A 27,847-nucleotide genomic window follows, 5' to 3' on the forward strand; every position below is an offset into this window, starting at 1 on the left:
TAAATTTTACCTGCAGCGAAAGCCCCAATTCCCAACCCCGTCCCCAGCACTCCCAGCGCTCCAGCCCCGGCTCTTCCCGGTTCTCTGGAGCACGGTGCCCTCTCCCGGGAGCCCGAGGAAGAGCTGGAGCTGCTTTTCCCGGCCAGGATGGGGTTAAACCCGGCGAGGTGCCCAGCAGGGACAGGGGATGGAAAACGCAGCCAGCACTGAGCAGCTGCAGAGGAGAGCTGAAGGATCACAAAACCAGCTGGGATTGCCACCCTGGGCCATGTCTGACCCCCCCAGAGCTGGAATTTGGGGGGCTGGAAGGATGAGCTCAGGTGGGGAGAAGCTCCAACAGCAGGACAGGCAGGTGCTGGCCAGGCAGAGATCCCTGCTCCTTGCCAGCTTTGGAGAGCCAGAGAGAAAATCACGGGTATTTCTAAGCAGACGTGTCTCTAAGGCAGCAGTTCGCAGTCTAATAATAGGGTTTGGGGTGGTTATGGTGGGATTGAGCCAGAGCTGCACGGAGCTGCTGCAAAGCTCCTGTCCCAAGAGCAGATTCCCAGGAGGCTGTGAAGGAGCCAAGCAGCCTGGGAACTGCACTCTTTGCTTTCAGCCTCTGGATTCTCACCCCTGGAGCAGCAGCAGCAGCCCCTGGGACAATTCTCTCTGCACCTGCTGCACAGCATGCCAGCCACGTGGAAAAGCCACCTGTCCCCAAAATCGAGGTGAAACCACGACTCTGCCATGCCCTGACCGGCAGGCAGGTGTCAAAGCAGACCTGGCAGTGTGAATCCACCGCCAACCCCACATCCTGGAGCTGTTTCTTGCTGACTCCAAGTGCTGGAGCTTCCCCAGGCAGCTCCGAGGGGAGGATGAAAAACAGGAAAGGTCAGAACAGCCTCGTCTTTGTGCAGGGGAAGGAGCAGGGCTGGGCTGGGCTGGGCAGCACCTGGCCACGCTGTTGTGAGGCTGGATCATTTCAGAGATCAGCTCCCCACCCTGCTCCTCACTCAGAGCCTTTCCAAGCTGCTCATTTCAACACAGAATTCCTCTGTGCTCACTCCAGGCTGGACAAGGGTTACAGCAATGCCACAAGGACTGGGAGACACCAGAGGAACCCAGAGCAGCTGGGTGGGACAGAGAAGCTTCACCCTTTCTGTGCTAAGGTGTTTGCAGCCCATTTCATCTGTCGTGTTTAACACTCACCCAGAAATTCACCTCCCCAGCAGAACTCACGGAGCTGCAGAATTCTGGAGTCTGAATTCATGGAGCTGCAAAATTCTGGAGTCAGAACTCACGGAGCTGCAGAATTCTGGAGTCTGAATTCATGGCCAGTGAGGGACAGCACTGCCCCTGTGTTTATCCCAGGAACAAACACTTGCTGTGTTTCCTCTGGAAAACATTGATAACTCCCAATTATTGCCGAGTTATCAGCTCCCAACCAGCACTCCAGAACAGGAATCCAAGTGGAAAGAAAGGTGGAGCAGGCACGGTGGTTTGCAATGGGTGTTTACTGCACTGTGTTCACACCAGTCATGAGCAGAGGGCTGGGACAGGGACAGGGACAGGGACAGGGACAGTCACAGCAGAGCACCACGGAGCTGCTGCAATCACTGCTCGAGCTGCATCTGCTGCTTTGCTTGATCCCAGCTCAGGGGTGAGCAAGGGAAGGGGCAACAAGCAGGGCAAGAGTTTAGGTTTGGATTTAGCAGCACCGGAGAGCTCCGTGTAAACGCCACAGAGGGCAGAGCTGGCTGCAGGGAGGGAGGGGGAGATGGTGAACACAGACACAGGACCCTGCTGTCACCTCTGCCCTGCCCAGCCACGCCTTGAAAACCCCAGAGCTCCACAGCTGACACTGGACACCACCCTCAATCTGAATTAGCTGCTGGCCCAGGGTGCAGTGGGATTCTCCATGGTGTGACCATCCCGGCTCCAGGCTGAGCACAAACATTAAAAACCTCCTTAATGCAATGCTGGGATTCAAGAAGCTCCTCCTGTGTTTCTGAGCTTGATCCTACAACTCAGCCCAGCCTTGAGCTCATGCAGCTCCTCCTGCTCTGTCCCAGCAGCATCAGGATGGACCACAGCCTTCCCACCCTGCTGAGACCCCACAGATCCCCAGAGCTTCTCTGGATCCCAAACACCCAAATCTGCTCCCCCAATCCCCCTGCTCAGAGCAACCCAACCACAGTCACACCACGGAGCAGGTGCAGAACTTGCCCTGTGCTCCATCCCATCCCTGTATCCCATCCCTGTATCCCATCCCATCCCCACAGAATTCCAGGCATGGCAGTGAAAGCAGCTCCCTCCATCCAGCTGGTGATGCTGCACATTTAAAAATGGAGATTTAACAAGCACAGCATTGCTCTGAGGCATGTTGGACCCACGTAACACATCCTGGCTATTCTGGGAAACAGAATTGCAAAAGAAAAAAAAAAAAAAAAAGGATTCATCCTTCTCCTCTCCGGATGATTCCAGAACTTTTAAGATGCTGAAGTCTGAATTCAAAGGATCATGAAAAAATCATTATAAATAGCAAACAGACACTTGGCTTCACAGATAACACAAACACTTTGATCCCATTAAACACATAATTGTCTCAGTATGGTTTTTTCTTCCCAAAAGCACAGGTTTATCCCTGGGAATGTCTCCTGGACAGAGCAGCTTTGGCTGCTCCTCTGTGGTGCACGATGTTTCATTCCTTGAGATGCAGTGCATTCCAGTTCATTGTCAGTCAGGTATTTTTCCTCCTTTTCCCTTTGGAAAAGGAAAATTCCTAAGCTTTGTTACCTGAAAAAAAAATTTCCCTGGGTGAAGGACAGCACTGCTTGAGCAGGTGAGAACAGTGGAGGGGTGGGTGGGGGAGAGACAGAGAGAATTTGAGCTGGATTTTCCCAGATGTGCAGAACCTCGTGGTGCCACCCTCGTTTTATTTTCCATTTTTCTCTTCTCTGCTGTAAGAGAGAACACCACAGGGAGCAGCAGGGATAACACACCCATAGGTGACTGCTGGATTTCCCAATGGCTTGAGGCAGAGGCTGCCAGAGGAGCTCAGGGAATCCTCCCAGCACCATCCTTCACACAGGGAGCTCAACGTGCTGCTGTCCAAGAGTGTCAGCAGATGCTCTGGGAGGGTTTTTTTTTTTGGCTGGCCCAGCGCTGTTCTTAGCCTCCCATTTTCCTCCTGGCTTGCTTCCTGCGGGGTTTCAGGATGGTGTAGTTGGTGTAGCTCGTGTGCTGCTCTGACAGCAGCGGGATGTAGAACGCCCGCAGCAGCCTCGAGGACCTGGGAAAGCAGAAAGGAAAAACAAATCGCCCTGAAGTGCCCGATTCTCTGCTCCTTGCTGCCAACACCGCTTTAACCTCGTGCCCGGGGACAGAGGGCAGGGAGGTGCTGGAATTATGGAAAAAAAAAATTAAATCCCAGACACCAGCAACCAGGGGATGTTGGGGTCACACAGCCCTGTCCTTCAGGGCGCTGTGAAGGTGAAAAGCTGCGTTTCACTCCTGGAATCTCCTCTTTTCTATCCCATCTTCCTGGCTGCTTTTTCCCCCACGCCTTTCTGAGGAGCAAAAAGCAGCTTTGATGGGCACTGGCATTCTGAAGTTTGGCTCTTGAGCCGATTTTCTGTGGAAATATTGAATTACAGAGGGCTGGGCAGCTCTAAAACCCACACTCACTGCATGGCCTGCCAGTGCTGGGAGCTGGCATTTCACAGCCTTTCAAAAACTGGACCAGTGGAGCACGGAGGGCTTAATGATGTCTGGGTGAAATTAGCACCTTTGATTGGGTTGCTAATTGCTGGAGCTGCGCTGGCTGAGAGCATTCTGAATGAATAATAGCACAGTCCAGGTTTCAATGTGAAGTGGACAATTAAAATGTCCTTCAGCAGCAGCTCTGAGCTTTGTGAAGCTTCAAGAATTCGAGCAACTCATTGAAATCGGGGCTGAGGCAGAGTTTTGCTTCCTCAGCGCTGCAGCTTCTCTTTTTATGTCTTTAAGATCGACTGGATGGGAAAATACCAAGCCTTGCCAGCCACCAGTGTAACCCCAGCCGCAGAAAGTTTGGAAAAGCAGCAGCACTCAGATTTGGATTGCTCAGGGATGGCACACCGTCGCTGATCACTTCAGCTCCCAGCTCTGCTGCTCTGGACATCCAATTCAAACAGGTTTTTTTTTGTTGTTTTTTTTTTTTTTTTTTCAGCAGAAAGACGAATTGTGTTTTGTTTGCTCGCACTGGAGATCTTTCAAAAACTGCGGCTGAAAAACAAAGGCAGGAACTGCCACTGGGAGCTGCATCTCCCCAGAGGCTCCTGCACAGCCTGGCTGGGATCAGGCAGCTCCTGCACCCCCCTGCTCCCCTCCCGTTCCAGAGACAGGAACCTTCACCTCCTGTCACCTCTGCGTGTCAGCTCAGCCACCCCAGACAGCAGATGGCACATGGAAGGGGCTGGGTGACAGATGACAGCGAATATATTTCATGTTCTATTTGCATTTGCTGCTAAATTTGTCGCCCAGAGATGGAGTGTGGGGAGCCTGAATCAGCACTCAGCTCCCAGCAGCAGGAGCAGGGCCATGATGGCTCCAAGCTGGGGGAGCAGGGTCTGATTTTCCAGGGTTTTTGGGTTCTGAAGGAGGAACTGCTGCAGGACAGAGCAGCTCCCAGTTAGCAGAGCTGGAAGCACAGTGACCCTTGGAGCTAAGCCTGAATTTCAGGAGAAACAACTCAAAAACTGTGCCAGTAGTGCCAGAGGAAGCTGTTGTGGGATGGGAGGAAACCCCAGGTGAAGATGTTCCAGTCCCCCCATCCCAAACTCCCAGATTAACATGGAATGGCAGCACGTGGAATGGCAGTGGTGAGAAATCCCTCCTGAAATGCATTTTGTAACCTGAGTTTGGTGACAGCAGGGCTCAGAGAGAGGCAGGAGAAGGGAGAAGAGCAGGGAATGGCAGGAGGAGGCTGAACTCTGCCACAGGGACAGGTCCCAGTGCCCCAGGGACAGGTCCCAGTGCCACCTGGGCTGTTCCCAGTGCCACCTGGGCTGTTCCCAGTGCCACCTGGGCTGTTCCCAGTGCCTCCCAGACACAAGAAGCTCATGATCAAAGCTCTCTGAAAACCCTTCAACGTTTGCATTTCCTCTGGGGGTTAAATCCTGTACCAACACACACATTTCAGAAGTAATTCAGCTACTTTAAAAACAAAAATATGGAAAACAACTCGAGGCAAACACCATTAAAGAGAACAAGACAGCCTCTTATCAAACCAGGGAAATGCTGTACTCCAACAAGGTGACCCAATCATTCATTTTGCACTGAGAATTTTATTTTTTTTGATGGAAAACCCAAGTGTTTGGTGCAAACAGAAGGCTCAGCCCTGAAGAGCAGGAAAATACGTGCTCCTCAGAGGGGAGCTGGGATATATTTCCCCTTTTTCTGTGCCAGATTCAGAGCGCTCAGCCAATATAGAATTAAATGGACCTTGGCAAAGCAGCTTCCTGAGGAGCATAATTAGCTGGTGGCTCGGAGTGCTCTCTAATTCAATTAGCAGCACCATTTATCAGAGCCAGCTGAGATTTACATTTGCACTCGCTGACGTCAATGGGAGACTCGCAGTGAGCCCCAGAAGCCTCCAGTGCAGCAGCACTGAACTGAGCTGCTGGGGTCATTTATTTCATTTATTTTCACACAACAAGAGCTGCACTTTGGGCTGAGCTGGGGAGGTGCTTGATGGGTTTGGGGTTGGTTGTTTTTTTTTTTTTTGTACCCCTTGCTCTGAGCTGCAAACCTGAAACCTCCACTCAGCTCCAAAGATAAAGCAAGCAAGATAAAGCAGCTCTAAGAACACACAACTGTGCCTTTAAAGCACAAATGCACATTTAAAGGCAAATCCTCTGCACAAGGAGTGCCTTTGATGCCTCAATTGCCTCGTTAATAAAATTCACTGTCCCCTTCCTTCTCCCTTCCCAAATGGAGCAGCAAGTTCTCCTGGAAAATTCAGTTCATGGAAGACCCTGCCAAGGAAAGTTGTGTCAGAGCTCTCTGGGGAGCTGCTCAAACTTTGTCACTCCTTGCCCCTGCTCTTCCCAGCCCCACTCCCTGCAGGGCCCAAGTACCAGGAAGCAATCATGGAAAACAAGAGGACACTGAACTCTGGCTTAGTTTTTCACAGAGGTTTTTGCAGTCTCTGTCCCGGGGTGACACCTTCACGATCAGATCCTTGCACAGCTGAGGGTTCCTGGGTTTGGAGGAATGTAGGAACAACATTCCCAGTTGGACAACCCTGATCCCATTCCCTGCCAGCCTGCAGGAGAGCAAATCCCAAATTGTCACAGAGATTGCTGGCCAGACACACGGGAGGTGTTCAGTGAGCAGCACAAGCACTGCAGAACAGATGCCAGCAGGGATCTCTTCCATGGATTTTCTGGTGCCTAATAAAGGTGTGGCCCTGCCGGCTGCCTCCTCTCATAACATTTTTCAGAGCTCAAACCCCTCTGATGATTTATACCTGTCTTGAATTTGGCTGGGACAAAACAGAGTGAAAAGTCTCGTGGGAGGAGGTGACATCCACCTCATTTCTTTGGAAAGCAACCCCAAAAAACATTGCTTCAGCAGGAAGCTTTATAAAGAAAACATTTATTTCTTTAGAAAAATACTCCCTCTCCTCACAGAGTTTCACCCTCCAAAGCAACTTAGGTCATAAATTTTGCAAGCAGGAGTTAGACAAAGGCTCCACTCTGCTGGAAATTGGATTTCAAGCTGGCATTTGCCCATGGATCTCTCTCTCCTCCCTGTCCACTTTTGCAAACAGAAATCACAGACTGCCAACCCCATCCCTCTCTCTCTTTCCAAAGTGCAAATCCTACCTGGAAGCATCAAGGAATGGTTTGTAGGCAATGGTCACCCACTCTTCTTTGCTGGAGGAGTACCTTGGCTCCCTCGGGGTCTCTGCTGCTGTGTCCAGGTCCACCAGGTAGTGGCATTTGGAGATGTCAACCTGCAGGCACACGGGCATGGCTGGGCTTTATTCCCTGTGCTTTTGGCTGGCTCTGCTCATTCACAGCACTGAAAGGAGGGATGCACTCCCAGCTGCAGGGGAAATGCTTTGTGCAGGACACAGGTAATGTAATTTCAGTGTTTTCAAGCAAAACCTTTGTGGGGCAGTCCAGCAGGAGACCACATTATGAAACCTGCTCCTTCCTGCTGGCAATCCTGTGTCTTATCCTGCCCTGCTCCCTCAAACTCTTCCTTGAGGGATTTCAGTTCACTCTCCCACAAAATTTTACTGCCAACTTCCTTGGCCGTGCTTGAGATCCCTTTTCCGAAGCACCTTTGGGGTTTAATGCAACAATTTAGGCTGAAAACAATTTAATGAGGTGGATAGCAGATGGCTCTGTGGCATCACAACTGAGTGGCAAATGAAATTACACCACAGGAAATGCAGCTGAGGATGCTGAATCCACTTCTTGCTCTGTGTGAGAGGAACATTCCAGGCCCTGGGAGAGGTTCTGGCTCATTAACACAAGGACTCCCAAACCACCAACCCAGTTTTTCTGGAAGTGATGCAGAATCATTCACACAAAGACAACTTGCTGCCTCGAGGACCTCACTTGGCTCATCCTAAATGCTGCCCTAAAAAGGCTGGGACTTCAAATTCCAGGTGCAAGCCACGTTTCCCTTGTCCTTCCACAAGCCCAGTGAAGGCAAGGACAATATTCCTGCTGCTCACAGGGCCACACAGCACCTCTGCATTGATCTGGGCATTTACACAGACCTTGAACTGACAGAAAGGGATGAGCCTCAGTGAACAAAGCTGCGAGGGATTTCTAAATCACATCCTCTCCTCTTCTGCTCCCCTTTCCTTTTCCTCCTCCCACTCTTTCTTTATTTGATGCCACTGCTGTGCCAAGTGGAGGAGAGCTGAACTGGATCCCATCGTGGCTGACAGGAGTGGGAACAGCACAGAGCTGCAGCCCAGGGCACAGCTGCTGCTGCCAGGGGCTCTGCAAGGTGTTCCAAGCCAAGGGAAAGTGCTCCAAACCTCTGAGAGTGCCCCAAAACCTTTCTGTGATGGCAGCTGCTGCTCACAGCTTCTGCTGCTCCTGCCTGGATGTATCTTGGTAAGAAATAATATTCCTTATCTCTTTCTTAGCACTTCCAGAGACAAATGCACCTCCCCAGTGGGGCAAGTGCGAGGTAAGTGCTGCTCAATGTGATTAAGGAATGAGAGATTGCAAAACAAGATCAAATCTCTCTTTCCCCAGTGTCTCATAGCAACAGGAACACTGAGGTTCCCTCTTCCATTTCCAAGCAGAGCAGTAATAGATACTTACACCTGAAACACTCAGATCTCCAGCCATTAATTGGTTTTATCCATGGATCAGATAATCCTCCTGAACCATTTGTTTCCTCCCCTTTAAATGACCGACAGCTTATTGAGATTTATTCCCTCTCAAAGTCCTGTCCAGTTCTTGCTAATTATTATTCTACTTTCTAAAAAAATCGGAATATTCTTGTACTCACTAAATTTGGGGGAAAATCTTGATCTCTTGGTGCAATTAGCAGGTCAAAAGTAAAGAGTTTTATTTCTGATTTCTGAAATCCTAGGCCCTTGAGCTTGCATGAGAAATAATAAAGTTGCAGGGTGACATTAAGGAACAAGCATGAAACAAAAGTGTGTTTTGCTCTATTAGTCACAGGCTGTGTAGCAGCCAGCTGTCTGTGCTAAAAATAAGCCCCAGTTGAAGATTTCATAAATTAAATGCACTGCAGCAGACAGCTCCTCTCAGGTGGGAACACGCCTCCTCCCCATTTCCAGTAACTGCATAATGAGCCTCAAAATAAGAATTTTAACCCAGACTTAGCCAAGATTTAACCTGTTTATAATTTTCAACATGCTAGCTAGCAGTAATTTTGGAACAGGCCTATTTGTGCACTGGTTTTGTTTAGTTCAACCAGGAAATAAATCAGTAATATCAATATACATTATCTTAGCAGATTCCCACTAATGCAATTAAGTTCCAAATTAAGTTCTTCCTCCTCAAGTGAAAATACGATGAATAGTTTTATATTTAAAAAGAAATAAAAGGGGAAAATTTCAATTCCTGCTCAATGACAAATATTTTCTGCGTGGGACTTCAAATTACTCATTCCTGTGATCACATTAACACACTACACTAAACCCAAAACTGCAATAATTAGGAGTTCTTACTTCTGCTGCTTCTTTTATTATCATTCTGTCTTCAAACTGGCAGATGAATGGCAAACCATTCACAAGACTGGGGAGATTTCCAAGAGCTGCAGAGGGACCAATTTTGGTTTGGAACTCCCCAAGACACAGAAAAGGGGAGATTCACACAGAGGCATTTCTTAGAATAAATAAATAATTTATATAATAGAATTTTATAGCTATAATCTATAAATAATTATATATATAGATAAAAATAGTTTTATATATATACAAATACACACATATATAGAAAAAGAATTACATATATAAATAATAGAAAATATAATAAATAATAATAATTTAGATTATCCAGCGAGGTAAGGGGAAGAAAGCAGGAATAAATGCTTACATATCGAGATGGCTCCTCCTTGTTCTGGTCATTCATGTCCGTGGGAATGATCCTGGTGGCCAAGGGCCCCTTGGCAAAGGGTTTGGGCAGCTGGCCCCGAAATTCTGACAGGATGAACTGGAGCTGCCAGCTGCAGAGAAACAGGGAGAACATTTGGAGTGGAGAGCACCAATACCAGAACCAAGGACATCACTCCCATCAGTACCAGAGACTCCCAGGAATTGTGGCCAAAGTTCCAATCAAAAACCTGCAGAATCCTTTTTTTTTTGGATACTTTAACACTGTTTAATGGGTGACAGCAGGGACCCAGGTCCTGAGAAGCTCCCTGGAAGTCCCAAAATCGCCCTTTCTGTGAGGAATTTTTGCTGATGTCCATCCTGAGGCTGCCCTGGTGCAGCTGGAGATTTTGTCCTCTTGTCTTGCTGTTTTCCTGGAGGAAGAGCTGACCCCAGCCTGGTCCACCCTTCCTTCAGGGATGACAGGGCTTGGTTTGGTCACCCCTGAGCCTTCTCTGCTCCAAGCTGAGCAAACCCAGCTCCCTCAGCTGCTGACAAGGATGAGGAACAGTCCCAGACCCCTCACCAGCCTTGCTGCCCCTCTCTGCACACATCTGAGCATCCCAAGGTCCTTCCCAAACTGGACCAGAACTGGACCCAGCACTCAGAACAGGGCAAGACTGAGCTCCCTGCTCCTGCTGGCCACTGCATCCCTGATCCAGGCCAGCACATCCATCCTCACCGTGCCCCTCCTTATCCAGCCCACCAAAGGGCATCTCTCTCCCACGGCAAAACTCACTTGTCTGGCAGGAGGAAGCTGCTGGGGAACCTGTGCCACTCCTTTCCCACACAGACATTGACTGGCCTCCCCTCTGGCACCGTGTGGATGCTGGGGTCAGTGGCAATCCTGTGGAATTCTGGGTACAGGTCCAGAGGCCCGTGGTAGCCTGTGGAAGGCAGGAAATCATATTTTTCTATTTTATTTCTATTTTTTAAAATCGTATTTTAAGGCTAAAGTAAGAGGGGTGTTTAATGAAAGGCTACAGTAATTGTTTCATGCATACATTTTTAACTGGTAACTCACTGAATAAATGAACTGGTCTGTGCTAAGACGTGGTTGATTCAAAGATTCCCCTCTTACCTTTGGTGCCTCTATCAATTTTATTCATGTTCCCCTGTCCTGGCTCTCAATGGCCACTAAAAACCCCCAGAAATACTGATGGGGTGGGAAGGCTCTGATTCCAGGGATGCCCAATCCATCTCCACTAAGGGCTCATGCACCTAATTCCAGTTTTACACAGGAAAATGCTTTTCCAGGTGGGATTATCTGTTTGAAAACTGAAATATTTGCTTTAATACCAGCCAGGTTTTTACATCAGAGTTGTGCTGGTGGAAGGTGAAGAGGATTTTTAATTTTGGTGATCCATATATGGCCGAATGTACAACTAACAATTAATTAATGGTGACCACCAGAACTTATTCCTTCCCCTGCAGCACCAACACCCAAACTTCTCGAGGTCCCTGATTTCTACAAAGCAGCACAACTTGTGCAGGCCCTGAGCCTGTAGCCGTGGGAAGGGGTTTTAACCCTTTAAGTGAGGCAGAAATAAGATGCACAGCTCCATGGGCGTCTGTCACGACAGGAGGAAAGAGCCAAGTTTATTCAGAAACACCCTTGGGTTTATAGCAAGAGTAGACAGAAGACATCCCACTCTCAGGGCCTGGGCACACACCACAACAGGGGTTTGATTTAATTATTAATTCCTTTTTATTTTGACCAAATTATCACCCTGGCAGAAATTCTCCCTGGCCTTGATCTGGCCCAGCTCATGGGCTGGGATCAGAGCTGAGAAGCTCCAGCCTGGAATATTTTCCAGGCTGTAATTTTCTTATTTTCTCACTATGTGTGTCCCACACTGAGCCCAAGAGGCAGGAGAGCAGAGGGTAAATGTGAAACACCAACCTTTGAATAAGGCAACAGATCGTGACAGTGACAAAAGGCCAAAGAGGAGAACAGTGCCCAGGGCCAGCCAGTTGGAGGACACTGTGTAGTGCTCCAGGCGGTAGCGCTGGAAGATGAAGTGGTAACATTTCTCAGGGGGAAGAGATTAAAAAAAAAAAAAAAAAAAAAGTTATTCCAACTCTGATCCGTTCAGCAGAATTCTTATTTTTTACATAAAGGCTTTGCAACAGTGCATCCCCCAGCAGATCTACGGGATTTTTTTAATTCAGAAGCATAAAAATGTACAGAAATTCGTAGGGTTTAGTCGTATTTAAGTGGTAATTTGAGTTGTTTCAAGAAGTTTTCAGCTCTTTTATCTAGGAAGGCCTCTGGACCTAAAGTGCTCTCTCAAGGGTTGCTCCCAGGTGAACCAGGGGCAAGTGAAATCCCTCTCAGCCCTGCACAGACTCACCTGATTTTCCATGCTGGACTGAATTCCTGCCTACCACAAGCTCCATGAGCCAGATTTCCAGAGTGACCTCTGCCTGTTTACCCTGCCTGCACAATCCACAGCTTTGGAGTGGATAAAAGAACACTGAGCACATTCTGCATGCAGCTTTAAACACAAGTCACCCTGAAACTGATAAAAAAAAAATTTGACAAAAGAAAAAAGAGAAATTGGTAAAAGTCCTTTAGGTTTTGGGATTTTTTTTTCCAATTAAAAATCCTTTCTGGGAATAGCCAGGAGGAAATACATCCAGTCCTTGGCTTGGTCCCTCCCTCCTGTTCTGCAGGAGTGGTTATTCACTCCCTACCCTCAGGTTTCTGTTTCTCTTGTCCTGTTTGTATTTTTCTCAAATCCACGTGGTTTGGAAGGGGAGAGTGACAAGTTTGTCCTGTTGGTGGGCAATCAGTTCAAGATTTTCAGCTGGATGCCCACACTGGGCAAAAATGTCATCAAACAGTGGTAAAATATGCAAGAAATGTACATCAAGCTTTCCTAAAGCCCCATTTAAAATAAAAATAAATTAGCATTGCTCTGTGATGCTCTGAGAGCACAGAGGAATTCTCATTCCTCAGAGAATGAAAATGCAGAAAATTGGTGACATTCCAGAGGCAGATCCTGTGTGGAGGAAAGGACTGGGACTCGTGTGGGGATGAATGGAGATGCAGAGTGAGAGCAGCATCCGAGCAAGGGAAGGGTGAGGGACCGAGGGCTGGGCAGGACAGAGGAGGAGCAGCAGGATGAGGCCAAACAGCTGGAACAGGCTCCAGCAGGGACTCCTGGCTGCATTCCTGAGCCTCTGGAACAGCAGGAGATGAATAATTCTGAGCTTTGGGAAGGTTTATATCAGTCTGTGTTAGTGCTTTGCTCTGTGAAGTGGTTCAAGTGATGTTTACTAAACAATCCAGGTTTTGGCTCTTCCAAGTGTTCAAAATGCCATTTCCCAACGTTTAAACGAGATCCCTTTGCCTTTCTTCAACCCAGGGTGGGATTCCTTCTAAAAGACATCAAAATGCATTTCCCACACAGCCACACTCCTGCCCTCAGAGCTGGGCAGCCAAGGAGGCACAATCCCATCAGCAGGTTACTGAACCCTCACAGCATCTCCTGGGTTTTGTGTGGTGCTGGCACTGCAGCATCACAACTCCAGCAATTCCCACTTGGGACTGGAGGACAGCTCAAAGCTGTCATTAAATAAGAGCTGGGAAATATTCTCAGCTATTTGTTAAAAATCGCTGGAATTTACCTGAAGAGCAGAGAGAGCCACAGCACCAGAGAGACAGATGAGGGGATAAATGGGGAAGAGAAATCTCTCCTCCTTGTGGGGCTGGCTGAAGAAAATCAGGATCCAGATGTACATGGGAGCCAGGGTCAGCCAGTAGGGACGGCCCAGGTTCTGAACTGGAAGAAACAAAACCTCAGCAAAGGAGGAAGGCAAGAATTCCTCCTCTTGCACAATCCCCTGGAGACCCAAACACGCCCCGTTCTCTGCTGCTAAAACCCAGGTAACACACCCCAAACAGCCAGCAGGGCATTTTCCTCGGGGGGTTTTTGCAGATTCCTACAATTCTGACGATTCCAACTGCCTTAGGAAGACCAAAAGCAGAAAATAAATGTTACTGCATCCCACAAGACACAAAACCCATCGGGAAGTGCCGGGTCTGAACGGGCAGACAGAGGTGCTGGGTTTCCTGCTGGGCATTGCACACACAAAGATCAGAAAGGGCCTCCCCAGGATCTCCCCTTCCCCTTCCCAATGGGTGTTTAGAGCCTGAAGTTTGCCCACGACAAAAATTCATTGCCTCGTTACAAAAATAACGCCAGGAGAGGCCTCTCAGGCACCTTCTGCTTAACAGAGGAAATAACCGATTCAAAAATAACAACAATTACCCTGAATTTCAGTCACACTGAGGAGGGCTCTGCACTGCCTGACAATTTTCAGTCCCTTTCCTACCCCCTTGCTGCTCCCAACAGCAGAGTTTAGCAATTAAGCCAACGGCATTTCACAGACAATAAGAACAAAGCCCTTGGCAGAGTCGCTCCTGCTGCTAAGTACAAGAACACCAAGTGAACAGCAGGAAATCTTGCATTTACAGGAGCTCCTACTGAGCTTTTGCTGCTTTCTGAGAGTTTGTCACTCACAGCCAAGGAAAAGACATCAGCAAACATCCCTTAACATACATTTTCATCGAGGATTGTGTTACTGTTTGTTGTATTCAGTAAAAAAAAAAAACCAGAGAGAGAGCAGACTGGACTGATGAGTCTGGAGGCTGCTGCTGACCCTGGATGGATTTTCCTTAGGAAAACAGCAGAGAATTTACACTTCCCCTCTGGAGTCACTTACAAGTGTCATGTGCTCAAACTGATGTCATTTCGTTCAAGAAAAAGCCCAGTGTGAAGTAGGGAATATCCTGGTTCCTCCTTTTTTTTTTTTTTAACTCTCAGTACATCCACACCCATGGGGACACTTCCCAGAGCCTGACAGGGCTCAGTCCTGGCAGCTGAAGAACCCACAGTGCACAGAACAGGCCAGCTTCAACCCCAAAAGGTTTTTTCCAGCTGCAGACAAGATGGGAACAACACCAGGTACAGCTTCTTCCCCCTTCAGGATTATTGACTGGGCCATTCCTGATGCATTAATGTCAAAATGAAGGTTAGGAACCACACACCTTGCCAGGCTTGCTTTTTTTTTTTTAACACATTTTTCCTCTTGAGGTGGAGGCAAGAAACAAACCTGAACTGTAACGAGCTCCAGGAACTTTCCTGAACTTTCCTGGAACTTTCCAGGAACTTTCCAGAGGCTTTTGCTGCTCCCAGTGTCACTGCCAGAGCAGGCAAACTCTGCCAGCTGCCCTGCACTCACCACGGAATTTCTGCAGCAGACACTCCATCACACAGGTCAGAGGCAGCACGAGCAGGGCCAGCACAAAAACCACGTTGAAATTCAGAAAGCCATTGATGAAATAGAAGTACCAGGGTTCTGTACCTAAGGGGTGAGAAAAAAAAAGGGGAAAAAAGAGGTTTGAAACACAAGCATGAACGGATGGAACAGCAGCTTTGGTGCTTCTTTGCCTGGCACAGCCCACCAGAATATCTCACATTCACACCTGCCCAAGAAATTTCACTGTCTTCCTGCTCAGAAATTATTTTTCCTCCTCATTTTTTCACTGGGAGTGAAAAATAGTCAGTGTAACATGTGCTGCTCATGAATCCCTGACCACTCCAAGAGGCAGCAGAGTTCTGTGACACAGAGCTCACCCTTGCATTCACCAGGACAGCAAAAGAAACAGAGGTGGAAACCTGTAAAACTGGGAAACTTGACCCCAAATTGATTCTTTCTTTCTTTCTAACTGCAGAGGAGTAACACAAAACCACACAATGTCATCTAATTCTGGAGTGAGGATGTTCACTCTGGGTTGGCAAGAACAGAAAATGTAACAGAAGGGATTAAGAAGGAAAGGAGTTTGTATTCCCACTTCACCCCAACGAAGACTCGGCCACAAAACGCTGGTTTTGGTCCCTCCTTAGACTCAGCATTATTTAAATGTCCCAAATTCAGCCTGTTCTGACACAAACAGGAGCGAGGCAGCTCTGCCTCCACACTTAGGAACTGGCTGCAAGCTCTGGAGGATGTAAACTGAAAGAAACTCCATCCAACTGTCATTTATTTAGACTCTTAATTCGGGATGCTTAAAGCCCTTAACAATAAGGATTGCCAGTTCCTCTCCACACATTTCCCACTCTCTCAGTGTGATTAGCTCAATCAGCCAGTAAATGACACGCGGGGGCTTTAATCACTGCACTGTTGTGACATGTGTCACATGCCACAGCAATTTCCTGCAATCAGAGCCACTCAAATTGGGTCCGTGTTGAAATTAATCAGACAACTGAATAGCAGCAAGGAAAACCCGAAAGCTCTGCAGCTCCTACAGCTAAAAAAAAAAAAAAAAAAAAAAAAAAAGGGAGAAGCTGCACTGGGAATGTCACAAAGATGGCACTGGAGTCACTGCTTGGCCAAGCAGCTTGGGTTTATAGAGGAAACCCGGAGTTATTAGCACTGAAAGCAAACAGCAATTATAGAAACGAGTTCTAAATCTTTCAAGGGCCCAGGGACCATCCTGTCACCTTTCTGGCTGCGGTGGAAAGCAAAGGAAATATCAAATATCACCCTGAATTCACCTCTCCCTGCTCTGGTTTCTGATTTGGCAGCCTGGGAGTCAGGAGTGAAGGACGCTTTATGAAACACAACTCCTCCACAATCCAAATACAGCCCAGATACTTCTAATAAACAGATCAGCTGCTCTGAAGCACAGCTTTAACCAAAAAAAGGCTGCTAGATGACTTTTTTTTTCCAGTGGGACTGAATTGCCCATAAAAAACAAGCACTGGAGCCTCCCTTCCTTCTCCAATGAGGGATTTTCTTCTCTGTGAGAAGCTAAAAAAAAAAAAAAAAGGAAAAAAAAAAAAAAAAAGGAGAATAGTGCACAGCAGGCAAAAAGCACCAGAATGGTGATGCAGCCATTCAGAGGCACTCAGGCTCAAAGGCTCCCAGGGCAAAAGGGTTTTTATTCCTGTTATCCACACGGCTCAGGGTGAACTGAGGCAGAACTGCACCTCAAAAAGGAATGACCCCACTGCATGGCAGAAATCCTGGCCCAGAACATCATCTCTGAAGCAGGGAGGGACACTGAGAACTCTCCCTGCTCAGCGTTAATGGGAATAGCTTCCAGAGCTGGACAGGACATGGAGCTTCCAGATCCACATCCCAGAGCTGGGCAGGTGTGGGATAGAGCAGACAGACCGATGAAAGCAGTGGGAAAAGAAGATCCAGGCAGCTCCTGGCACGGGGATTCCATGGGGAAAAGCAGCTGGAAGCACTGTCAGAGCCTGAGTGAGAAAATGCTTTGAACTCTGAGCTCTGGGGATGGCGCTGGGCGCAATTCTAGAGCTCAAACTCAGAGTGAATCAAACGCAGCCACGCTGCACCTTGACCACAGCAATGGTGAGGGCAGCTCAGGCCAGAGCAGGGGAGGTGGAAAAGTGGTTTTAAGATAAGGAACCCCACCCTGGGCTGAAGCCTGAGTGCAGGAACTGCAGCTGGCAGGCAGTAACTAAGCTGCAATAATTTGGTCATGAGTCACAGCCCTCATTCTGATTCAGTGCTGCTACAATGAACGGTCTGCTCACTGCATTTCATTTATTCTCACTCTGCTCAAGAATCAGGGCTCCACAGAGAAAGGTGTCACATGAACAGCTCCAGCATGTTCCACCCAAGCTGAATAAAGCTTCCCAAAGTGGGACAAAACTTCGGTCACAAATTGTGACTTCTTAGAATATAAGTACACAAAACCACCCCAAGGCCTCTGAACCAGGGATATACTCTTAGCAGCTATTTTTCCTTGGCTGCAGAAACTTAATCACTCCAGGGAAATATTAATTGCACAGTCAGTATTTATGTAGAGGGAGTGTATTGCTAAAGACAGAAGAAAGAAAATTAATTGAACTTGTCTCCAAAATACTGTGGTGCTTACACTGGAGATGATCTGGGTTGGTGACTCTGCCCTCATCATGTGAACGTTGGGAAATCCCAGCTTCCACAGCCAAGAGGGATTGGCCAGCCTTTCATCTCCCCTGGTAGTGTTATTTTTCCCCAGTGTTTTGAAGCTCTCTAAACACACAGCGTTGTCCTGGCCACACTGCATTCAAGAGCCATTCCAGGCAGGCTCTGTACTAGCCCCAGGATGTTGTATGAATGTCACTGTGAATAAAACTCTTCAGGACAGATTGGTCCCTGGAGGCTTCTGGAAACAACTCATGCACCAGTGTGGAAAAGGTCAGGCACAAGCCCCTGCCAAAACCTATCAGAGACAGAGCCTGGAGTTTACTTACAGAAAACTCCCAGCTCCACACTTCAAAACCTTCCTGCAGAGGCCAAGAGCTGTGGCAGAGCAGCTGCTGTCCTGCAGTGCCACAGCACGAGTGACAAATCGCCACTCAGCACCACCCAGAGCAGCCCCTCAACTGAAACAGCAATGCCAGAGAAAGCCTTGGTGCTGCCCAGCAGGGCTGAACCCCTCCTGAACAGCTCCTGTGGCCTCACACAGGGCACAGGGATGCTGCAGGGATCCTCTGCTCTCTGCCAGCCCTTCTGAAGCCCTGCTAGAAATTCATTTCCTGCTGCTCGGCTCTGGAAGTGCAGGATATGGACAGAAAGGAGTATGGATTCAGCACCATTCCTCACTTTCACAAGGTTCTGCAGCCTGGCCGTGAGGAACGGCAGCCAGGAACAAGATTGAAGCTGCCAAACACACACAGGCCACTTGTGCACAGACAGTGAGACATCTCGTGGCAGCTGTGCAGCAGCGGGAAGGGAGCACAAGCAGCAGAGCTCGCAGTGCAGGAAGCGGGCAGTGCATTGCCAGCTCGACAGAGACATCCCGTGTCCACGAGCAGCAGCTGCAGCCTTTGGAGCTGGCAGGCTGCTCCTGCTCCAGGGCACGGCAGAAAAAGCATTGCCCATCAAGGGCCAGGGCAGCCAGAAAACCTCGGGCTCCCTCCCCGGCTCCTTATCCCAAACCCACCGTAGAGATCAGGCCCGTGGGGGGTGAAGACATTGTACAGAACGATGTTGAGAGGTGCCACCACCAGCTTCCCATAGTGATAGCTGTCCACCACCACCAAGGGCACCTGCAAGAAAGCAGATTTTGGTTAAAGTGCAAGCAGCTGGTTTTCCTAATGGAACTCATCCCTTCTATTGCCATCCAGTCCCTGTTTGTGCTGTTGCAGGCACTCACCAAAAACAGGATCAAGGACACCACACACCAGTTCAGGAAACTTTTCCACCTCTTCTTCAGGATCAATAAGTCAAAGGCAATAGGAAGCCTGAAAGAGAGACCAGCTGTCAGCTGGAGATTTTGAGAACCCCACTGCAGCTTCTGCTTCCCCTTCCAAGCAAGACAAGGAACCACCACTTCACTGGCCTCTGCTTCTACTCCACATTCATCAACCAGCTCAGGTTTTCCTCATATTAACGCTGTTCCAAAGTCAAGAAGCCTTTAGCAATGATCCTGGGCTAAACTGGCAGCTCAGTCCCTGCTGGATTTCTCCTCCACCCCATTCTCCCCAGCCAGGTGAAAACCACTTGAAAAAGGGCCAGAAACTCCTCCTTACCCCAGAGCTGCACTGAAGGGCCAGCCCAGCAGGGCTCCAGCAGCCACCCCCAGCACTGCCACCGAGGTCCTGTCCATGTACCAGCCTGTCATGGCAACCACCGTGGTGTACATGCAGAAACTGCTGGGGAGGAAAGCTGCAAGGCAAGGGGAGGAAAGGTGAGCTTCACCCAACACCTGCAGCAAGTGTTTGACACAAGTCCTGCAGTGGCTGGGAAAACAGGTACGACCAGCCAGAGGGGACAGCACACAAAGGCAAACTGCCAAATATCAGCCTCCTTCCTTAGAACTAGAGGTCCAAGGAAGGCAGGCCAAGAGTCTGTTTAAAAGGCACAATAATATTAAAAAAAACCAGGAGGCAGCAGCAGAAACGGGCCTGGAAATTGTCCCACACAGAACAAAATTTCAACCAACGCTTGTTCTGTCATGAGAACACAACAAAGAGCACCCTGGAGATGTGATTTTCCTCTCTCTGGACCTGTCTTTGGTCATTGTTAGTGCCAGTGCCAAGCCAACTCACCTGCAGAAGCACAGAACATCCCCGTGCTCAGCACTAGGAAGGCCAACATCAGCCTGCTCACGTGCAGCCCAAACTTCTTGCACACAGCCCTGGGGAAGCAGCAGAGAAACAGGTACCACAAAACAACCTCAGGGCAAAAACCAGCAAAACCACAAACAATCCACGGAGCAGCCTGAGAGCTCTGAGGTGGGGGATTCCCAACACTCAGCTGCTGGATTTCACACCCTGAGTTACACCAGTGCAAAACTCTGGATAAAGCCTGGCTTCTCCCAGCTGAGCAAATCTCAGGAGCTTGTGGCTGCACTGCTGCACACATCAATCCATCCACAATCCTCACCCCTCACAAAACCCCATCATGCAAAAAAGCCACAGTTCATCTCCTTAAACCAGACCAAAAAAAAAAAAAAAGTCATGCAAGGTAGTGGTTTGAAAATCAGGAATCAAGAGGCATCAGGTAAAAATAAAAACCCAGTTTAGACAAGATAATTGCATGTTAGGGCGACTGATTTTAGTGGATGTAAACAGCACTGGCAGAGAGATTACAGACAGCAGCAATCAATGTGTTCCAGTCAAATTCACTGTGATAAGCAAACACAGCCCCAGCCTCTCCTCAGTCTGCAGCACTCCCACCCTGCTTGCTGCCAGCAGTGAGGAAACGAGTGCAGTCAACAAAATGCTGGAGTAGAGGTGTGGGTGGCAGATCTGGGAGTACAATTTTGTCCTGATTGTGGCATTGTGACCAACATCTCATTGAGTTAAAACAAGAACGTGTATTTTCTCATCTGCACACGAGCTTCAAAGGCTATTTCCCGTGGCAGTAACTGCACATGTCACCCACACTGCTCCCAAACACCCCCTGCACACAGACTCTGACACTCACTTGTAGAAGTAGAGTTCACAAATGCAGCTCAGGAAGGCCAGGAAGCATCGCAGGAAATAGAAGATGAGAACCTAGCAGACACAGCCAGAATGTGAATGAGGCACAGGACACAAAATGGGCTTGTAAAGCATCAGGGGAAACCCACAAACCCTTGGAAATCCTTACAGGGAGGTCAGTGCTTGTCAACAAACCGGAGTTTTATAAACACGGAGTCAATTTCAACACAAACAGCACAGCAGTTTCACACACACTAAAGGCACATTTCCCCCTCACAAAAGCAGCTCCCACGCACATGATTTACCTTGTTGGTTTGCAGAACCCTGGCATGGAACCAGGCTGGCAAGGCATGGAGCCACAGGTAAGCATAGGAGCGGATGGCATAGGCTGGAGAGTACTCCCATGTCTGAAACCCCTTCCCATAAATGAGGTAGTGTGTCTAAACAGAGATCAAAGAAATAAACTAATAAATTAACATGCAGCACACAGAGCAGACAGTTTTCCACTCCCCACCTCTGAATTCCAGAGCACAAAAATTCTCATTGAAACAGAGGGACTGGCACAACGTTTTAAATAAATCCGCATTTACACAAGCCAACTGGAAATTGAAACAGAGAGCACAAGGTCCTAAATAAATGGAGATTTGCACAGGTCGGGTACAAATTCCCAGTCCCAAGGGCAGGAAGGGACTCACTGGTTCCCAGTAGTTAAAGGTCTCATCACAATCCGAGATGTTGCTGAGCAGAGCTGCACAGAACCTGGCCGAGATGAGACACTTGAAAGCTGTTGATCCTTCAGGGGCCCAGACGTGCCCTGCTTTGCTCCCGGATGATCTAATCCAAAGGAGGAGGAGAGAAAAAAAAAAAAAAAAATACAGATATGCAGCAGGAAGCCTCAGCAAGGGGCTCAAAGCTCACAGGGCTGAGTGTGGCGTTAGGGCAGGGGGATCACAAGGATGGGCTATCAGCCCCGCTCACGGCTGGCCCCCAGCGCACAGCAGCACTCAGTGCCCGGGGGATGCCGCAGCACCATGGCCAACCCCGGCTAGCCCCGGTAACCCTGCTAGCCCCGGTAACCCTGCTAGCCCCGCTCCATCCCTGCTAGCCCCGCTCCATCCCTGCTAGCCCCGGTAACCCTGCTAGCCCCGCTCCATCCCTGCTAGCCCCGGTAGCCCGGGCAGCCCCCGCTCCATCGCCGGTAGCCCCGCAGTCCCCGCTGCATTCCCGCTAGCCCCGGTAGCCCCGCAGTCCCTCCTCCATCCCGCGAAGCCCCCGCTCCATCTCCGGTACCCCCGGTAGCTCCGCAGTCCCCGCTCCATCTCCAGTAGCCCCGGTGTCCCCGCTCCATCCCCGGTATCCCCGCAGTCCCCGCTCTATCCCCGGTATCCCCGCAGTCCCCGCTCTATCCCCGGTAGCCCCGCAGTCCCCGCTCTATCCCCGGTAGCCCCGGTAGCCGCGCAGTCCCCGCTCTATCCCCGGTAGCCCCGGTAGCCCCGCAGTCCCCCCTCCATCCCCAGCCGCACTCACTCGCTCCTGGGCTCGTCGTTGCCCGTGGGCTCTGGCCGCCGCCCCGCCGCGTCCCCGCCGCCCGCCCGCGGGCGCTGCCGGGCCCCCTTGGCGGCCATGGCGGCTCCGGGCACGCAGAGCCCGCCCGAGCCCGCGGCCCGGCCCGAGCAGCTGCGACAGCGCCCGCGAAGCCGCCGCCGCCATCACGGGTGTGGGCAGAGCTGCCTCGGGCGGAGACAGAGACCGAGAGAGGCACGGGGACAGGGACAGGGACAGACACAGGGACAGACACAGGGACAGGGACAGACAGAGGGACAGGGAGAGGGACAGACACAGGGACAGGGACAGACACAGGGACCGGGAGAGGGACAGGGACAGGGACAGGGAGAGGGACAGACACAGGGACAGACACAGGGACCGGGACAGACAGAGGGACAGGGACAGACAGAGAGACCGGGACAGAGAGAGGGGCAGAAACCGACATAGGGAGAGGGACAGACGGACTGGGACAGACACAGGGATAGGGACAGACAGGGACTGGGACAGACAGAGGGACCAACAGAGGGACAGGGACCGATAGAGGGACCGTGACAGACAAGGACGGGGACCGACAGAGGGACAAGAGAGATAGACAGGGACCAACAGAAGGACAGGGTCCGGTAGAGGGACAGGGACAGACAGAGGGACAGGGACAGACCGACAGATAGGGACCGACAGAAGGTCAGGGAGAGGGACCGACAGAGACAGGGACGGGCACAGGGATAGGGACAGGGACCGGGACCGATAGGGACAGACAGATGTTCAGGGACAGTGACAGCAACAGGGACCGACACAGGGACAGGGACCGGCAGAGGGACAGGGATAGGGACTGCGACAGGGAGAGCGTTGAGTCCATCACCCACCCGGTTCCTTGCCCCGTGTACTCGGGTCCATCACCCACCTGTATCCATCACCCACCTGTATCCATCACCCACCCGTGTCCATCACCCACCCGGGTCCATCACTCACTCCCCGGTCCCTGTCCCGCACGCCCAGTGTTGGGCAGGAAAGTGAGGGAATGGGGAAGGCACCGACAGAGCTGTTCTTTATTCGGTACCCCCTGCGCTCAGGAGATGGGGAAAGGACAGCACGGGAGGGATGGGGAGGGGCTGGAGCGTGTCCAAGGAAGGGAATGGAGCTGGGAAGGGGCTGGAGAATTCCTGAGGGAGCTGGGAAGGGGCTCAGCTGGAGAAAAGAAGACTCAGGGGGGACCTTGTGGCTCTGCACAACTCCCTGACAGGAGGGGACAGCCGGGGGGATTTGGGATTTCTGACAGGGAACAGGGACAGGAGGAGAGGGAATGGCCTCAGGCTGGGCAGGGGAGGCTCAGGATGGGCACCAGCAGGAATTTGCATTAGTAAAGAGATGGAATCCACCCTCACAGGACCATAGAAAAGAAAGGCTCCACTTCATGGAACGAGGTTTCATTACACACACACTGAACAGGAGAGCACTTGGTCCTCATTAACAGAACTCCCGCACTGAAACGAGCTCAAAGTCCACCCCGCCATGTGACAGGCACTGCAGTGACAGCGTTAGGTCCAACCACGTGCAGGTGACATTCTCCAGGTCAGAAAAAAACTGGCACAGGAGCTGCTGCAGCCCCTGCACACCACAGGAGATGTTCTACCTCAGGGTCACACCCAGGTGTTGCTGTATTTCCTGCCGAAAGTGCAGCTGCATCTCCGCTGCCTCCTGGCAGCCCAAGGCCCTGTCACAGGACTGGAAAGTCACCCTGTAGCACAGGCTCCTCCGTCCTGTCCCTGGCTGCTGGAAATTGTCCCTCAACTGGATGGAAACGACCGTTTCAGCTGACACCCCCCTGGCAAGGGTGTGAAAAGCCACTTCATCAAACTCCTCCCCGTCAGGAACCCAGAAGCTGACATCGTGCACGTAGGAAGGTGGATAGAGGGAGAAACTCTTGAAAAGCCTCAAGTCTCCCTCAGGAAACTGCCTGAGGAAGCGCCTGTCCAGTGTCCAGAGCATCCTCCAGTCGGATATTCCACACAGCAGCATGGCCAGGAGGTCCAGGTTCAGCGAGGCTGACACAACAACCAGCTCATGGCTTTTTAATTCATCGGGAGCTGTCCTGATCACCCCCACACAGGAGCCTGAGGGGTCTGGCTCTGTCCCCACGCACAGGAAATGCTGAATTTCACCAAGCTGCCGTTCCAAAGCAGCAAAGTCATTTAGCTCAGCTCTCAGACTCGTTGCTTCCTGCAGGCTGATGCTGGGTTTGACACCAGAAACGCCCTGGTGAAGAGAATTCATGGTGGTTTGAATGTTATCCACCAACATCTGGATACAGCTGCTCTCTGTGCCCCTGCTAACTGCAAGCACCACGAGCATCTCATGGAAAACAGGCATGGAGTGGGGAGAGATCCGACATTTCCTAAAAACTGGCCCAGAAAGAACCTGAAGTGTCCCTGGGGAAAAAGCTCTTTTTTTTATTATTGCCTGAGCATGAGGCAGGAGGGAAGGCCTAAGATAAAACTGCTTTGGAATTGGGCATCCTTCCTGTACATTCTGATCCGTGTCCTGGCCAAAATGGGAAAACAAAGCTGTGTTTGCCAGTTCCTGAGACATTTCCTCAGTGCTTGGAGCTTCCCCTGGGCTCAGAGAGACCCAGAAGATGTTGGAGTGGCAAACCCCATTGGGGTGACCTTGGTGGAGCAGAGGAAGGCAGGAGCTGATGTTCTGCAGTGGAAAAACTTGGCTGAGCCCTGCACTGAGCTTCTCCTTTATTGTCCTTACTGGATGATTTGAATTCTCTTCGAGGAAACCCCTGTGAAAAATAAAAGTGCAAATTACAGACACCATCTGTGATTTCCTTCCTGTGGCCATAATTTGAGTGCAGCAATTTACCCAAAACATTCTTAAACCAGGAACTACCTGACCAAGCCAGAGGTGTTGCACATTTTCAGGGTAGTGGTGTTTGCCTGCAGGTTACAATCAAGAATTAACTGCAATTCCCTGGTAAAAAAGGATTTCCCAGTCACCATATCCATTTATGTGACCCCACTGCTGTCATTCCCACTGAGAGCAGGAGAGCTGCTACTGCCAAAGAGAAACTAATTCTAAAACTCACCTATTCATTTTATCCACGAGGACTTGTGGCACTTGAAAAGAAACTTTTTGGCTTCCCAGTTGTGTCTTGCAGCTCACGGGTGTGGAACACAGGGGTGCTGTGCTCCGTGTGAAAATGTGGTTCAAAGCACCCTCTACACAGAAGGATTTATCCTGACTCCTGAAAATACACAAAAACAGAGCAAAGTCACTGATAATTTCTGATATTTAATGTGCCCCAAGTAGCCAGGACCAGATGATGGCCCAGCCAGCACCAACCCCCAGTCCTCCTGTCTTTAGGCTGAGATTGATATTTGTTCTGAAAAGGATGCTTTTGACCTTTAAAATCCTCAGAGAGACATTTTTAGAGGGTGCTTTGGCAGGAAGCTCGCATTTTAATCTCGGTTATTCTGCTTAGAGATGAACAGGAACTGCAGCTATTTTAAGGAAAATGAAAAGGAAAATGAAAAGGAAAATGAAAATTAAAAAGGAGTTCCTCTCCAGCCAACAAGATATTAAAAGAATAATCTAGTGCATTTTAAGAGCACAAACATCAGAATTTCAGTTTTGCCACGTGGTGGTTACCTGTAACCCGTGCATTTATATCCATCGATAGTTTCTGCTTTAAAAGGATGAATTTCGCTCAGGATAAACCCAGCTCCGGCTGCCACGGCCACGATTTGCCAACTGTTGTGCCACTCCCTCCTGGGCTGATCCGCAGGAGTCCCTCCCTGCCCATTGCACAGGGCCACGTGGATTTCTCCCTCCTGTGCCAGCACTTCTGTGCAGCTGGAAGGGAAGCCAAGCAACCAGAAAATTCCTGTTAGCACACCCCCAGATCTCCCAGTGCCGGAAAAAAAAACCACCTGGAACATCTGTGCCACGGCTTTATGCTAATTAACACAGAATTATTGCTGGTTTACTCACCTATGGAAAAAGCGGGCAAGGAGCTGCCTGTTCTTCACCACCCCGGCCTTCCTCCCACAGTGAGGGAAGTTGAAATAAATCCGATCAAATTCCCGTTCTCCCGGTAGAAAGTGTTCCTTCAGCTTGGTGCAATCCACGGAGAACAAAACCTCGGCTCCTGCAACAGCAAACGCAGAGCAAGGCTCTGATGGCTGCCAGGGAGGAGAAATTTAAAGAAAAGTGGGAATGCAAACCCTCCAGGGTTCGGTGCTATTTCCCTACTCTCTCATCCTGATCAGATTTCAAAGCATTTAAAGCGTTAAAATTTAAAGATTTACATTTTAAAATATTTTTTTTTTTAAAATTAAAAGATTTGAAGCGTTTCATTTATCCAGCTGGGCCATCCCCAGAGACGTCTGGAGCCTGGGGGCTCTCAAGGGACACAGCATCGGGGCAATGGTGCCACTATGAGTGACACCAGGGTGACAGCGATGCCATTCCGGGTGACACCAGGGTGAGAGGAATGTCGAATTTGTCTGTACAAACGAGCTGTGGATCTGCTGGTAGGTAAAACCAGCACTGAGAGATAAAAGAAACAACGGGAATGATTCCACTGATTGATGAATGGAAAGAGATATTTGCCTTTGCAAACAAACTGTAGGGCTGCTGATAAATGAAATTGGATATTGAAAGATGAAAGAAGCAATGGGAAAAAAATATGAATTATGTAAGAATTAAATTAAAAGGGAGGGTTATACATTAGAGGGGAATCTCAGTATCAGGTGTTGGGGAAGTCTGTGCCTCTCAAGTTCCTCAGCCAATGGGGAAAGAGAGAGGGAAATTGGGATAAAAAGGAGGCTGTGTGCTCCAAAAAAATTGAGAGATCCCAGGGGAATGTCCCATGGCCTCTCCCTTTATTGGAATAAAGCAAAAAGGACTCCTCTGTCTCCTTTTTGGACATAAACCTCTGGTGTTGATGTTTGTGGATTAATTTTCCTGACTAAGGAAAATTAAAAAGCGGTGCCAGAAGGGTGACAGCAAAGGGTCGGCAGCAGCTCCATGCCCATTCCCATCCCATTCCCAGCCCATCCCATTCCCAGCCCATCCCATTCCCAGCCCATCCCCGGTGTCCCCGGTGCGCACCCACCCCTGTCCCGCAGCCGGCGGATGCTCCTCGCCGCTCCCTCTCGCCCGGTCGCCTCCTCCTCGCTCTCGTAGCAAGTGGCCACCACGTGCGTGCCCTGGGCCCCGCACAGCGCCGCGGAGAAGGAGAAGTTGCCCTCTCCGAGCAGCAGGAGCCGGCGGAGCGGTGGCCCCATGGCCCCAGCCGGGACCGGCGCTCGTAGCCCCGGGCGAGCGCTCGCAGCCACCGGCGCCGGTTCGTGACGTGGGACCCGGTCAGCGGCCACTGCTGGTGGCGTCGGGGCCCTGCGGGCACCCCCGGGACATCCTCGGCAACCGCTGAGCCGGCCCGGAGCTGGAAAAGATCCCGGGAAGGACGCGCGGAGACATCCCCGGAGCGGGAGCGATGCGGAATTCGGGGATTCGGGGATTCCGGGAGCTCTCCCGGCCGCCGTGCAACAGGAAATGGGTGTTGCCTTCAAAAAAAAAAAAAAAAAAAAAAAAAAAAAGACTGTTGAAAAGCCGAGGAATCGTAGATTCGCAGAATTGCAGAATGGTTCGGGTTGGAAGGGATTTTAAAGCTGAGCTGGTGCAGGGACGCCTTTCACAGCCCCGGGGCAGGTTGATCCAAGCCCCA

At 50.1% G+C, this 27,847-nt stretch overlaps 1 protein-coding gene across 3 annotated transcripts; it reads right to left on the reverse strand.

Moving 5' to 3' along the window:
• Positions 1 to 1,478: 1,478 nt before the first annotated feature.
• LOC106858188 (ALG9 alpha-1,2-mannosyltransferase) lies at positions 1,479 to 27,673 on the reverse strand. 3 transcript variants are annotated; one of them, XM_088177876.1, is made up of 18 exons: positions 27,236 to 27,672; positions 26,110 to 26,266; positions 25,768 to 25,971; positions 25,205 to 25,363; positions 21,267 to 21,405; positions 20,877 to 21,011; positions 20,576 to 20,646; positions 19,696 to 19,784; positions 19,177 to 19,312; positions 18,801 to 18,888; positions 18,588 to 18,693; positions 14,870 to 14,992; positions 13,253 to 13,407; positions 11,523 to 11,652; positions 10,359 to 10,506; positions 9,564 to 9,693; positions 6,852 to 6,982; positions 1,479 to 3,274 (listed from the first exon to the last, which is right to left on the reverse strand). In XM_088177876.1, the coding sequence occupies exons 1-18, from the start codon at positions 27,405 to 27,407 to the stop codon at positions 3,154 to 3,156; spliced, it is 2,394 nt and encodes a 797-aa protein (XP_088034002.1). In that variant the 5' UTR covers positions 27,408 to 27,672; the 3' UTR covers positions 1,479 to 3,153. The 3 variants fall into 3 exon arrangements, with proteins under 3 accessions (XP_088034002.1, XP_014740199.2, XP_014740235.2); XM_014884713.2 differs by lacking the exons at positions 25,205 to 25,363; positions 25,768 to 25,971; positions 26,110 to 26,266; positions 27,236 to 27,672 and adding an exon at positions 22,099 to 22,222; XM_014884749.2 differs by lacking the exons at positions 1,479 to 3,274; positions 6,852 to 6,982; positions 9,564 to 9,693; ... (9 more) ...; positions 20,877 to 21,011; positions 21,267 to 21,405 and adding an exon at positions 23,525 to 24,901 and having other exon boundaries at positions 27,236 to 27,673.
• Between the last annotated feature and the right edge of the window lie 174 nt (positions 27,674 to 27,847).

This window comes from Sturnus vulgaris, chromosome 23 (assembly GCF_052056855.1).
Source record: "Sturnus vulgaris isolate bStuVul1 chromosome 23, bStuVul1.hap1, whole genome shotgun sequence".
Taxonomy (NCBI): Eukaryota; Metazoa; Chordata; class Aves; order Passeriformes; family Sturnidae; genus Sturnus; species Sturnus vulgaris.